Raw genomic sequence first — 12,687 nt, forward strand, 5'->3', positions numbered from 1 at the left:
GTCCCCCCGTTCCTCTGGACGCTGCCCCTCCAGCGAAGGGGGCCGTCTGCCCGGCCGTGGGGCAGCAGGCCCGGGTGCGGCAGGAGAGCGCGGCGGTGCCCGCCCGCCCACAGCGCGGGCAGGGCCCCCCGGGGGGTGAAGGTGACACAGCCGCGTTTGCCGGGCGCGGTGAGGGGCGCAGCACGGGCGGGAGCCACCCCCGGGGCAGGAGAGCCCCCCGAGACCCTCCTCGCCCGTGAGGAAAGCGCGGGCGGCGGCCCTGCCCCCTCCCCGGCCCGTCGGCGGGGCCCAGCCGCCCGCGGCGCGAGGGCGGTCCCCAGCGGGGGCGGCCGTTGGCGGGGCGCGCGCGGGGCGCCGGCCGTTGGGCGAGCGGCAGCGGCGGGGGGGTGGGCGCGCGCCGCCTCGCAGCCCATAAAGCGCCACCCGGTCGGCGGGGGCCGCCCACAGCCGGGCTGGGCGGCGGGCGGCTTCGCCATGAGGGAGATCGTGCACATCCAGGCGGGCCAGTGCGGAAACCAGATCGGGACCAAGGTGAGCCTGAGGGGAGCCGCCGCCGCTTTGCGGAGCCTCTCGGCGCCCGGGGGACGCGCCCGGCCGCAGCTCTGGGCCGCTCGGCCCCGCGGGGCTGGGCTGGGCTGCGCCGCGCCGGCCGCCGCCCTCCCGCGCCCGCAGCCAGCCGCTGCCCGGGGGCGCGGGCCACGGCGCATCTCGCCGCTCCCCCGGCCACAGAAGGCTTGGGAAAGTTCCGAAACCCAACGGAACTTTTTTTTTTTTCTTTTAAACTATTTAAAAAAATACTTTTGTGTTTAAGCGGGCCGGGCCGCTGCTCGAGGGCGGCAGGAGCCCGAGCGGCCCCTCGGGAGGCTGGAACGCCGCGGCCCGGGCGGGCTCGGAGCGGCGCGGCCGCCGCCCGGCCGCTGGGCTAAACCCCCCCGGTGCCTGCCTGGCTCGTGCCGGCACCGCGTCCCGCCCCGGGCGGGGCAGGGCAGGGCAGGGCGGTCCCGGGCACGCCAGGAATCCGGCAGCTGCCGCGGGGCCGCCGCCGCCCCCGGCCCGGGCGCTGGGCAGGGCCCCCCGCGCTCCGCAGGGGAGTTCCCGACCCGCTTCTCGTTTTCCTCCCTTAGTTTTGGGAAGTGATAAGCGACGAGCACGGCATTGACCCGGCCGGAGGCTATGTTGGTGACTCAGCGCTGCAGCTGGAAAGGATCAATGTCTACTATAATGAATCATCGTGTAAGTGTGGGATGGGGAGGGGAGGGGTGCGGGACGGGGGACTCCGTGGGAAGGGGCGTGGAAATCTGGGAGAGAACGGGTGTCTGAAGCTGTACTGCACAGCTGGTCACACTCCTCCAGTGCCTGCCCTCAGTCCCCCAGCCGATCCCGGCACACCCCATTATACACAGACAACTGTTACCTACTTTCTTATAAACTGGCAACTGGGTGTCACCTCCCCAAGCAGAGAAAAGTGGCACAAGGGGCTGTCCTTGGAGCCTGGAAGAGGAGGTTTGTTTACTATTTTAATGCTACGCTAGGCGTTTGTTCTTTTAACGTATGATTACTTCAGATGTGTCTTATCAATTACCCCAAATTAAACTGTTGGTTATATGAGCCTGCATCTTTAGTACTCTCATTTCATAACTGAGAGGGTTGGGCCACAGGTAATGGAGAACTCAAAGGTGATTCATTAATAAGATGCCAAAGGTGCTCAAATCCCCTGAGTCAGTCTGGTGTTGAAGGGTGTTAACAGCGTGAAATAAGGATCATGAGTCCTTTGGTGTACTAGTACGAACTTGCAAGTGTGAATGTTTCATCTTTTGTCCAGCTCAGGTTAATTCATATTACTTACCTGAGTTTTCTTGACCAATTTCAAATGGATGCAGATTCTTTTTGTGCTTCATGGTTGAACTGCTACTGTTTGCTACATACCATGTAGTTCTTCTCAGTGGAGGTGAATGCTTCAAGCACAAAAGCTTGTGAGACATATTAGGGTAATTTGAACGTAAACCCTTCACTCACCCCATTATTCACAGAAAAGATTGTTTCTTTCTTGTAAAGAACATGCTTTTTATTGCTAAAAAAGAGCTTACAAAATGTAACATCTGTAGGCCCCCAAAGATGTCAGGTCTGTTTTTCAAGTGGAACTGATTGCTATTGGTTTTCGCCACCATGACTTCCTGTATAGGAAATATTTGTTATATGTAGACTAATAATATGAGACGTCATATGTTTCTGTATTGAGAACTATACCCATGTTAGCTTATTTCAGAACGTTAAGGGTGCGCTTACTTTTTGTTATAGCCCAGAAATTTGTACCAAGAGCAGTCTTGGTGGACTTGGAACCAGGAACCATGGATAGCGTGCGATCTGGTCCTTTTGGTCAGCTCTTTCGGCCTGATAATTTCATCTTTGGTATGTGCACATAACTTTTTCAAAAACAAAGCAATACAACAGGTGTTTGATTACCAAGTGAATGGTCAAAAAGCATTTAATCTCTCTATTCCAAAGTGATTGTTGGTACTGAGGAATCCTACTAGCTTAACAGTGTGATTGCAATTATCTGTAAGTCAGCTAAAAGATCCTGTTAACTAACAAAGTCATTGTTCTGTTAATCATTCCTTCAATTAGCAAACTACTGAAAGTTTCCTATGGTATTCGGATAAAGAACATTTGCTTTCCATATATACAAACTTCAGAGAAATCTTAAGACCACTTCTTTACAACAAAATGCATGGAAATTCTGCAGAAAATAGAGGGGGTGGTGGTGGAAATCTCAACTACAAGCCAACCAGACTACTCTTTACTTGAATTCATATTAAATGCTTGAGTACTGAATTGTTTATAGGCTGTGTAATTCAACTTTTCCAGCAGATCCTTACAGTATAGTAAACAGTGGAGGAAGACCAACTGTAATATGGAAAACACTGTCATATGCAGCCAGTTACTGGGTTATTTTCCAGCATAACAAGGAACAGTCTGAGAGTACGTGGGGAACTTCTGTTTTTGCAGTGTTCTTGCAGAGAGTTGTTTTGGTGTTTCCTGTTATACTTTGGACTTTTGTAGTACTTTCCCCATAAAGCTTAAAAATGCACATTCTAGGATTAAATTTCATAGCATCCTTATGAAGTACAGAAGCATTATTAGTCCCTTTGCAATAAAAGTGAAATAGCATGTGAAATTGAAGTGATCAGTGTGCTGAAACAGGAAGTCTGAATGAAAGCTACCATGAGAACTCTTGTGTCCTTGTGGTTCCAAGTCTGCACTAGCCACAAAACACATTTCCTCCTGCCAAGGCAAGTTTAGGTTGCAACTTAGTTTGGTATGTTGTGTTAACATAAGGAAGGAACAATGCCAGGGACAGACAGAGAAAAGATAAACATTATTTGGGTGGTATAAAACAAACTGAAGTCTGGGTTGTTGCTGTTGAGGTGCGGAGTAAAGAAGCCATACAGAGCCACTTCAAGTCTTTAACTGACTTAAAACTCTTAATTCTATATCGCTGTTGTCCTTTATACTTCATGGCAGTGATGTCAAGGATCTCTTTCGAAGGAGCATCAAGTTACGACATGTAAAAGTAAGCGTGGGGAGAAAAGCCATAGATGTAGGCAACTTTATAAAGTATGTTTCTATATTCAGGTTTCTCCTTTCATTCCCTTTCTCTGGCCTGGACCACACAAGCCCCCTGAAAGTGAATTCACCTGATCTATGGAAATACCTGAACAGGAGCTTTGCAGTTTGTCATACCACCAGTAAAACCAGAGCGAAATCAGTTTAGAATGTCTTCAACAATAGTCCAGTTCAGTGTATTCCCTTCCTGCCAAGATAACAATGAACCAACAGCATGTGATCAACTTGTATCTGACTGAGGCCCCTGCCAGCATCAGGCACTGTCCTCCCAACCTGCTGAATAATGTAGAATGGCTGAGTGCTGAAGTAATGATCTTGTGTCAAAAGCCAACAAAGCATTTTGTTTTCTCTTTTAAAAATCTGGCCTGTGCCCACAAAGGGTTTTGTGGCAGAAGCTGGCAGTTCCTTGCTTGCTGTACCCCAGGCTGTTAGGGCTCATTCTGATGGAGATGTTTTCTGCATATGCCCATGTTTCCATAGCAAGTAATTCCATTCCACAGACCATCAGTCAGGATTTCATTTGGCTATACTGCATATGTGATCACACAGTCCAGATACAGGAATTTTAGCTTAGACTGCAGGAGACTTAGATGGACACAAAACAATCCTTTTGCTTCAGTGATTGTGTTGACAAGGTAGTGATATAAAGGGTGAAGTGCAGGCGGAATAATCTCACTGTATGAGAGCAGCAGGTCTCCTGGCCTTCTAACAGCATATGGCTGCCCACCAGGGATGGCTGTGAGCCATGATGTACCGCCTCTTGTTAGGCAGTTTTCATTTGTACATTTTTGCATTTGTCATTATTCTCTTGTGTACACCCTTGCTAGCTTTGCTACATACATGCCACATCTATTTAATTTGTCTGAACTGGTAGGGGCAACCACAAAATGGCCGTTAGCCAGTCAAAGGAACTGTCCTTTCTTCCCTAAATCATACCATGTGTTCATCACCGAGGTTGTTCGCACTAGGCTTCTAAGTGTTAGTGTGCAAGCTACTGAGCTCTCTTCCCAGGTTTGTCTTTTATTTCAAACAGCAAAGAGAGGAAAGGAGTGAAAGAAAATTGCAGGAAACAGTTAGCATTTTAGGGATTAAAAAATAAATTGACTGTTAGACAAATGGCTTCTGTGCACATGCAGCTCAACCTAAATGTGTGATAACCCTACAATGTGTTGGAGAAAAAAATAGTGGCAGAAGGATCCAGAGATACCAAGAGTGCAGATAAGTAGTGGAATTGCTTTGCATAAACTTCCTTTAGAGCTCTGTAAATGCACAGTGAGAAAAGGCAGAGGCAGGATGCTAGAGACTGGCTGCATACAATGCAGAGCTTCCAGGATTGGCAAAATATCTGCCAAGTCCTGATTTTTGTGGACACAGGCTCATTTTCCACCTAGAGACTTAGTCCTCATGGAATTTGATCATTTTATGTGTTTGTCTTCAGAGGTCTGGTAGGTATCTGATAAGTGGAGGGCATCCAGTAGGGTTTCACAGGATTATGATCAAGATTTCCAGATATGTGGCAGCCTTGTCAGAGCCATGGCACCTCCAGACTATACCGTATTGTCATGAGTAAGAAGTCTGGAGCTTCTAGGGCTTATTTTAAGTGTTCTGTGTGGCGGTGGTGGTCTTACAGTGCTATAGAGCCAGTGGGTCTGGAAGTATTGGATTACTGGGCATATATATGCACACAGCAGGAAATCTCGAATGTCGGAGCCCCTGGGCAGGTAGGTGGCGGACCAGTGGATGAAGAGCCATGTTACCGCTGGAGTAGCCAATAGCTGTGAGCTGGAGGGACGCCGTTAGTATTGGTGTAGGCAGCCACTCCTACAGTTCCGCTAGGCAGTTTAAATGTAAAGGTTGTATTAGTGCAATAGAGAGAGGAAGTGGTGGTAGTGTGGGCATCCAGGAGTATGTGAGACGGAGATTGAGGCTAAGGGGGTCTAGTGCAGTGGAGGGCCCAAAGGAGGACAGGGTCTGCCTCAGTGTTAGGCATTTTATTTCCTAACTCAATTTGCAAACTGAGCAAAAGCAAGTAAAATCAGTCTCAACTGATTCTTGTTCCCCACACCCCCTATGAAAATGTGATTTCCACACTTGTGAGAGTAATTGCCACTCTCCTTTTACCTTGTCCTTTGTTCCTATTCTCTCCTTATCTCATTGTCCACTAAAGAAAGACATCATGATGTTCACTCAAGGGGAAATCTGTAAAATAAAGTCCTAAATTCAGAATTCAGCTCTGTTAGGATCCTTCTGCATTTTGGAGTGATGTCTGCTTGTTAGTGTGCATCCTGATGTACTGCACTATCTGTAGTAGGGGATCTACTCAAGCAGACCGCAGATAGTTGCAAACATGTTTAATTCTGGAAGGATATTACTTAGTGTTTTGGCCAGCTGGACAGGAAGTGCTGAGCTCCCTAGGTTCAAAGAGAGAAAAATAGAGCAACATATAGAACAATGCATTAACTAATCAAATACATCATGAGGAAACAAAGCATTTATACAGTAAAAATAAAGTGCATCGTAATCAAACATTATTCCAGCAAGCAGTTTCCTTGATTCTTATGTTTGGCACTAGCACAGTGTGCTGGGAATTGAAATAAGACATGTTAATAGGAAGGAAGGGGAAGGTCGTGGAGAATGATGCAGTAGTTGACAGCTCTATACCTAATTCTGAAACTGTTGCTTTTTCTGAATACCACTCACAAAAGTACCAGTAAGTGAGTCTAGTGGCACGATGTATGTGCGTAGTAGTCACCGTGAGGAACAGGAGTATTAAGAAAAATGGTCCCCTCTTTAATCCTCCTCGTTATCCAAGTAATAACAAAACAGTGACATAGCAAAGGATCCACACTGTCCATACTAATAAACTGAGTGGCACATAAATGGAAAATGGAAGCCTTCCTTGAGGAGAAAATAAGGGGCTCATGAAACATCAGTAATCCAGTTTTGCAAGTTGTTTTGCAGATACTGAAGAATGAGTTTGTACAGAATCCAGTAAAAACTAAAAGGTGCCGGATAACTTCCAAGTTCTTGAAATAACATTCTTGGAGCTTCTGTTGATAAGTATTTTCATTCAGGCTAGGTAACCATGAATTTAAAAAGCTATAGTTACTGATATGACAGGTTAAACAGGACTTCTGAAGCCCAGCCTTATCCTTGAATGACAACAATGCCTCTGTGTCTCATGGGAACGGTCCAAGAACCTTTCATTTAGAAATGTGTATCTGTGTTTTACTTTTGTATACATCATGGTCCTTAGAAAGTATTTAAATATCAAACAGCCATCTTGTGTTTATGGAATAAGTGGGATTGGGAGTGTGAAAGCTTTCAAAACAAGGAGTCAAGGCCATCTTTGCATTCATGGCAGGTTAAATACAAAAAGGAAAAAAAAAAAATCACACAAAGGCACAAACGAAGAATACCAGGGATTTGAGTCAAAAAAAGACTATATAAAGTTCATGTTGGTACTTCCAAAGGTATTTGTAGGCAAAATGGAAGAGCACAGGTATCTACCCGACAGATTTTGTTACAGATGTGTATCCATTTAGCATGCAAATAGCAAACTTTACCAATAATTTTGTGTATTTTCTTTCCCTATTGTATGTTATTTTAGGACAAACTGGTGCAGGAAACAACTGGGCTAAAGGACATTATACAGAAGGGGCAGAGTTGGTTGACTCTGTACTTGATGTAGTAAGAAAAGAATGCGAACACTGTGATTGCTTGCAAGGATTTCAGCTCACTCATTCCCTGGGAGGAGGGACAGGGTCTGGCATGGGAACCCTACTCATCAGCAAGATACGAGAGGAATATCCAGACAGGATAATGAATACCTTTAGTGTCATGCCCTCCCCAAAGGTTTCTGATACAGTGGTGGAGCCTTATAATGCTACGCTCTCAGTCCACCAACTGGTTGAAAATACAGATGAAACCTACTGCATTGACAATGAAGCTTTGTATGACATTTGCTTCCGTACCCTGAAGCTCACCACTCCAACGTACGGTGATTTAAACCACTTGGTTTCCGCTACCATGAGCGGGGTAACTACATCCCTGCGTTTTCCAGGCCAACTAAATGCTGACCTCCGGAAGCTGGCAGTAAATATGGTCCCTTTCCCACGCCTTCACTTTTTCATGCCAGGCTTCGCTCCTTTGACAGCTCGAGGCAGCCAACAATATCGAGCACTCACTGTTCCAGAGCTCACCCAGCAGATGTTTGATGCCAAAAATATGATGGCAGCCTGTGACCCAAGACACGGGCGATATCTGACAGTGGCTACTGTCTTCCGTGGTCCCATGTCCATGAAGGAGGTTGATGAGCAGATGTTGGCCATCCAGAACAAGAACAGCAGTTACTTTGTGGAGTGGATCCCAAACAATGTCAAGGTGGCAGTGTGTGACATACCTCCTCGTGGCCTCAAGATGGCTTCCACATTCATTGGCAACAGTACTGCTATTCAAGAGCTCTTCAAAAGGATCTCGGAGCAGTTTTCAGCCATGTTCAGGCGAAAGGCTTTCCTCCACTGGTTCACAGGAGAAGGAATGGATGAAATGGAATTTACAGAAGCGGAAAGCAACATGAATGATCTGGTTTCAGAGTATCAGCAGTACCAAGAAGCAACAGCAAATGATGGAGAGGAAGCATTTGAAGATGATGAAGAGGAAATCAATGAATAAAGAAATTGGGTGCATTATTTCCCAGGCCAAATTCTCAGATATGGATTTCTAATAATTAGGCTTACAAATCTGTATTTGGGCTTAAAAAAAAAAAAAAAAAGGAAAAAAGGAGCATGAGTTTCAGATGTTACGAGGTGCTCTTCAGAGTCCATTGAGGTCACTGAGAACTGAGGACATTCAGCATTAGCATTTCTGGAAATCGGGTCATTTCTGTTCATGAGACAAACAAGGCATTCAGTGAAGACTTTGGTCTAAGAGTCTGAACACAGCGATTGCTAGATTGGGATCTTTTTTTTTCCCAACGAAGTGTGTCATCCATAAAGTTATACAAGAGAAGACAAAATAGGCATGAAAAATCTACAAAATAGAGCTGCACTATTTTAATTCAATTATGAGTAAGAAAATCTTGTAGGTTTGAAGTATTCATTCTGTACCGAATGTGTAATACTGAACTGCCAGGAACAAAATTTATTTGTAATAAAAAGAAGACAAAGGTTTTAGCTATTCTGTACAGTAACTGTTAACAGTGATACTTGACTCCAGTCCTCTAAAAACAAAATAAAAAAATCAGTATCCTCTCAAGCAAAAGTGTTTTGGGCAGTCAATGCTATATATATATATATATATATCTATATATATCCAGTGAGCTGCAGGCCAGAGGCTGGATTTATGCTATGTGACTTCATTGCTTGCAGCTGAATAATCACAAATTACATATATGAAATCTATCCACTTGTGATGTGTTCTTTAAGGACCTTTAGGGTTTGAAGTGGCACCCTAGTATCTTGCTGGTCCCCCATCTCTCTGGTTATCGCTAATTACTGATGCTAATTTTCCATTCCACCTAGCCCATACAGCTGAAATGTAGATACTCCACAGAACATGGTGGGAGAGGGGACATAGGCTGTGTGTCAATAAATCTCACTACCTAGGTTTGTATGTTCACCACACCTATAGGTGCTATGGATGTCTTGTTACCAAGATGGGTTATAATCGCTGGACAGATTAAGGTTAAAGTACAAATAAAAGTATTTATCCACAGTATTTGAAACAGCTGGTAAAATGAAAGATGCACGACTTTATCTGCTTACACTAAAACTGAAACAGAAGAGTCTCTGTCTTGTCCAGCTGACTTGCTGCCTTGACAAAGTGACTACAGGGCATTCACTCTGTGCATGCTTTATGTTTCTGCTTATATCAATTAAACAACCGTTCTCCATTAGAGAGCCTTTACCAGAGAACACTGTCTACATGGAGACTCTTATTTAGGTCAGTTTCTAAGCAACAAAAATAAGCAAAGGAGAAAACCTCTGGAAATGCAAACTAAAAGTGTTTCAGGAACTCTTTGCTCTTTCTCTTCTCGCCTTCAGAAGCACTTTCTAAGCAAGAGTGTTGCTCAATACTTCTTAAAAAGAAAGGCACTATGCAAACATAGTATATTTTCCAAAGAGCCACTGCTCCTAACAAGATGATGTTATGTTAGTTTGGGATCCAGGGAATGAGACAGTATTTTATAAAGTATATGAACCAGGCAGCTGTTACCCACATCATAAGCTGAAGCTGTCTGCACAATTTTAGCCTACACAGAATGGAACTAAACTACTTTTAATAAATTACAAGTTTTTCATATAAAGTGACTTCATGGATTGAAGCACAGTTGTTGGAAACGCCAACCAAACTGGCCTTGGCAGAGGTGTTAGGCAGAGACTGGGAGGGCCTGGCTGATTCTTCTGAAGGGTCATGATGGAGTCTGCAAATCCACGGTGGCCACATTCTTTGCAATGGCTAGTGATGCCCAAAGAACTCATGAATAGAAATCAAGCACCTTTAAATATGCATTTTATAAATGTTGTGCTATGTTGTGGCTATGTATTTATCATGGCATGAGCTGCGTTAAAGAGAAGTTAACACTTGGTGCAATACAAAGCAAAATCCACAGGGAACAAAGCCATTAAACACAGAATTAGTTGATGCTTTGTACATGGCAGGCTATTAGCTTCATGACGGAGTAGAACATGTTCCAGGCTCAGTCTGCCATCATATAGCTGCGGCACAGACTTTTCAGTTAAAACACTAGCATAGCTGCTTCTGAATGAAGTAGAACCAGCCATCTTACAGCTTGTGGAACTGCATTTTGGTGTAATACAGAATTTGTTACTAGGTCACAGCCATAAATTCTGACATTGCTGTGAAAAAAAGTTGTTAACACTTAAAAATACCCAGGAATCTTGGAGTTCCTAAATAACTGAATTAGTTATTCACTTGGTGAACCAGGCTGTTCTTTATTGCTTTTTGTACTCTGATTCAAAATCCAGAATACAGACTCCGAGCCTGTGGAATCCAGACCTGACAACATCCTCTGATCCTGCTTTGACTTCTAGCTGTTCTTTCACATGTGTTTACTTGCAACTGTCTGGCATGAATTTCTAGAATGTGTGGAGGAGGGGGAGGCAAACTAAAACCCTCTTTAGAAAAAAAAGGGAGACAGATTTTCCATCTGATCTTAGGGGAAAAAACCCAACCCACGGAAAGGAACCCAGGAACCTGTAGTAGGACCATTACCAGAGGACCAGCTTGCACGTAAGCAGTGAGGAAGCCATGGGAAGCACAAATGCTTCCTGTTCCCCTTCAGTCAACCAACTCCAGACCCCTTCCTTTCCTGACAAAACTGAAAATTGTTCTAGTAACAGGTTTGGTGAAAGATTCCTCCAGTTGCACTTCCTTTCAAATACCTTCCTACTTTTCCCTTGGGGACTTATCTTTTACTTTGAAATCTCTCTGCCGAGTCCCACCCAGCTAACTTTGTTCCTCTTGTCACATTCCTCACCTATATGGTTTTCATTTCCCCCCTATTTTTTCAGCCTAGTCCCTTGTACCTTTTTCTTCTGTGCCTAGCCCACCTTCCTTTTCTCTCTTTTTTACTGCCTTGCACCTGGCACACAGATAAATACACAGAAGCAGGCTGCTGGGGCAAGCCAAACCTGGAAGTGCAGCTCCCAGTACTGCCTGGACACAAACACCTCTGCCAACACAAGTACGAGGGGAATAAGGGACAACCTACACTGGTGACACCACTTGAAAACAGGGAGCGGGCACAGCCTGCCACAGGAAGGAGGTGTATCAGGACAGAAACAGGGATCTAACCCAAGGGGCCAGCTCCTTTGCAAAGTCACTCTGATCAAAGCCACCAAGGAATTGGGCAGACCTTCCGTTTACAGACGTGGCAGTCCCCACACATGCTACCTTAACAAAGCCACCTCAGGCTCTTGATTTCTCTGCTCTCCATTTCTTCTCTTAATTTGCATCTCCTTAGGAAAAAGTGGTCACCTCCTGGGAATGGGGTCAGGTTGGGAAAGTGTCTAGACCTGCTGCTTCTCCCAGCACTGGGAGGAGCAGGGAATTTATAGTTCCCTCGTTGCAGTACAAGCCCCTACTAGTCAAAGCAGCACCACTCAACATGTTTGCAACAAAAATTAATCTGGCCTTATTGGCAGCCACACCATGGCCTAAACTTGATTTTCTTGATGTTAAATCACCTGAAGTCTTAAATTTGTGAGTAGGAGGCAGCTAACTACTCTTTAAAGAAACAGGTTGAGTAAACAGATTTTTTGTTTTTCCATATCTTTGATTCCAAAATCCCAACACAGTAAAATTCTACCACTTTTGGCACAAAATATTAAGACTTAACGAGGTAGGACTACACAAAGCAAGTTAATGCTCCTAAAATAGTGGCAAAGGGACTTGCCTCTCCTTTACATTATATAACTTCATATGTAACTTCACAATTATTAACTGCATGCCGCAACTAAACAAGAGTGGCATTGAAAAGCAGACAGCACAAACAGGGAGTAAGAGAAAGTATTTCCTGGAGAAGATTTTTTCTTTTTTTTTTTTTTTGCACCATCTGGTAGTACCATTGTGAAGTTAGGTTAGGGTTTTTTTTGGGGGGTGGTTTGGTTTCTTTGGTTTTTTTAAAGAATGAGGAAATGCACAATTCTGACCTCTGTGACATTAGCACATTTAGACCTCGGCACTGGCTACAAAGTGCCTATTCCAAACACTAAGTGTTCAGCTAAATAGGGCAGAATACAACTAACAAGGCATTAACGTAGAATACATGTGAGGTACAGCACTAGAGTATGTGCACAGGAATCAGTCACTACTTCACCATGTGTGCAAGATACAAGTTTTATAAAACAAGTTATAATAAACTATTCTAAACCAACTCAAATAGTAAAAGGAACTGAAGATTAGGGGTTTTTAGGATGCTTTCTTAGACATCATCTATTCTACAACAAATCCTATAATAGGGATACACAGAAGTATTGTTTAACAATGCCTGCCAAATAAGCCCTAAATTACTATACTGCTCTGTGTCCCTTGTTCTTC

At 44.7% G+C, this 12,687-nt stretch overlaps 1 protein-coding gene across 1 annotated transcript; it reads left to right on the forward strand.

Moving 5' to 3' along the window:
• Positions 1–372: 372 nt before the first annotated feature.
• On the forward strand, positions 373–8,886 carry TUBB6 (tubulin beta 6 class V). The gene is made up of 4 exons (XM_055800008.1): positions 373–531; positions 1,125–1,233; positions 2,299–2,409; positions 7,235–8,886. The coding sequence occupies exons 1-4, from the start codon at positions 475–477 to the stop codon at positions 8,296–8,298; spliced, it is 1,341 nt and encodes a 446-aa protein (XP_055655983.1). The 5' UTR covers positions 373–474; the 3' UTR covers positions 8,299–8,886.
• Positions 8,887–12,687: the final 3,801 nt, after the last annotated feature.

This window comes from Falco peregrinus, chromosome 3 (genome assembly GCF_023634155.1).
Source record: "Falco peregrinus isolate bFalPer1 chromosome 3, bFalPer1.pri, whole genome shotgun sequence".
In the NCBI taxonomy this organism is placed as follows: domain Eukaryota; kingdom Metazoa; phylum Chordata; class Aves; order Falconiformes; family Falconidae; genus Falco; species Falco peregrinus.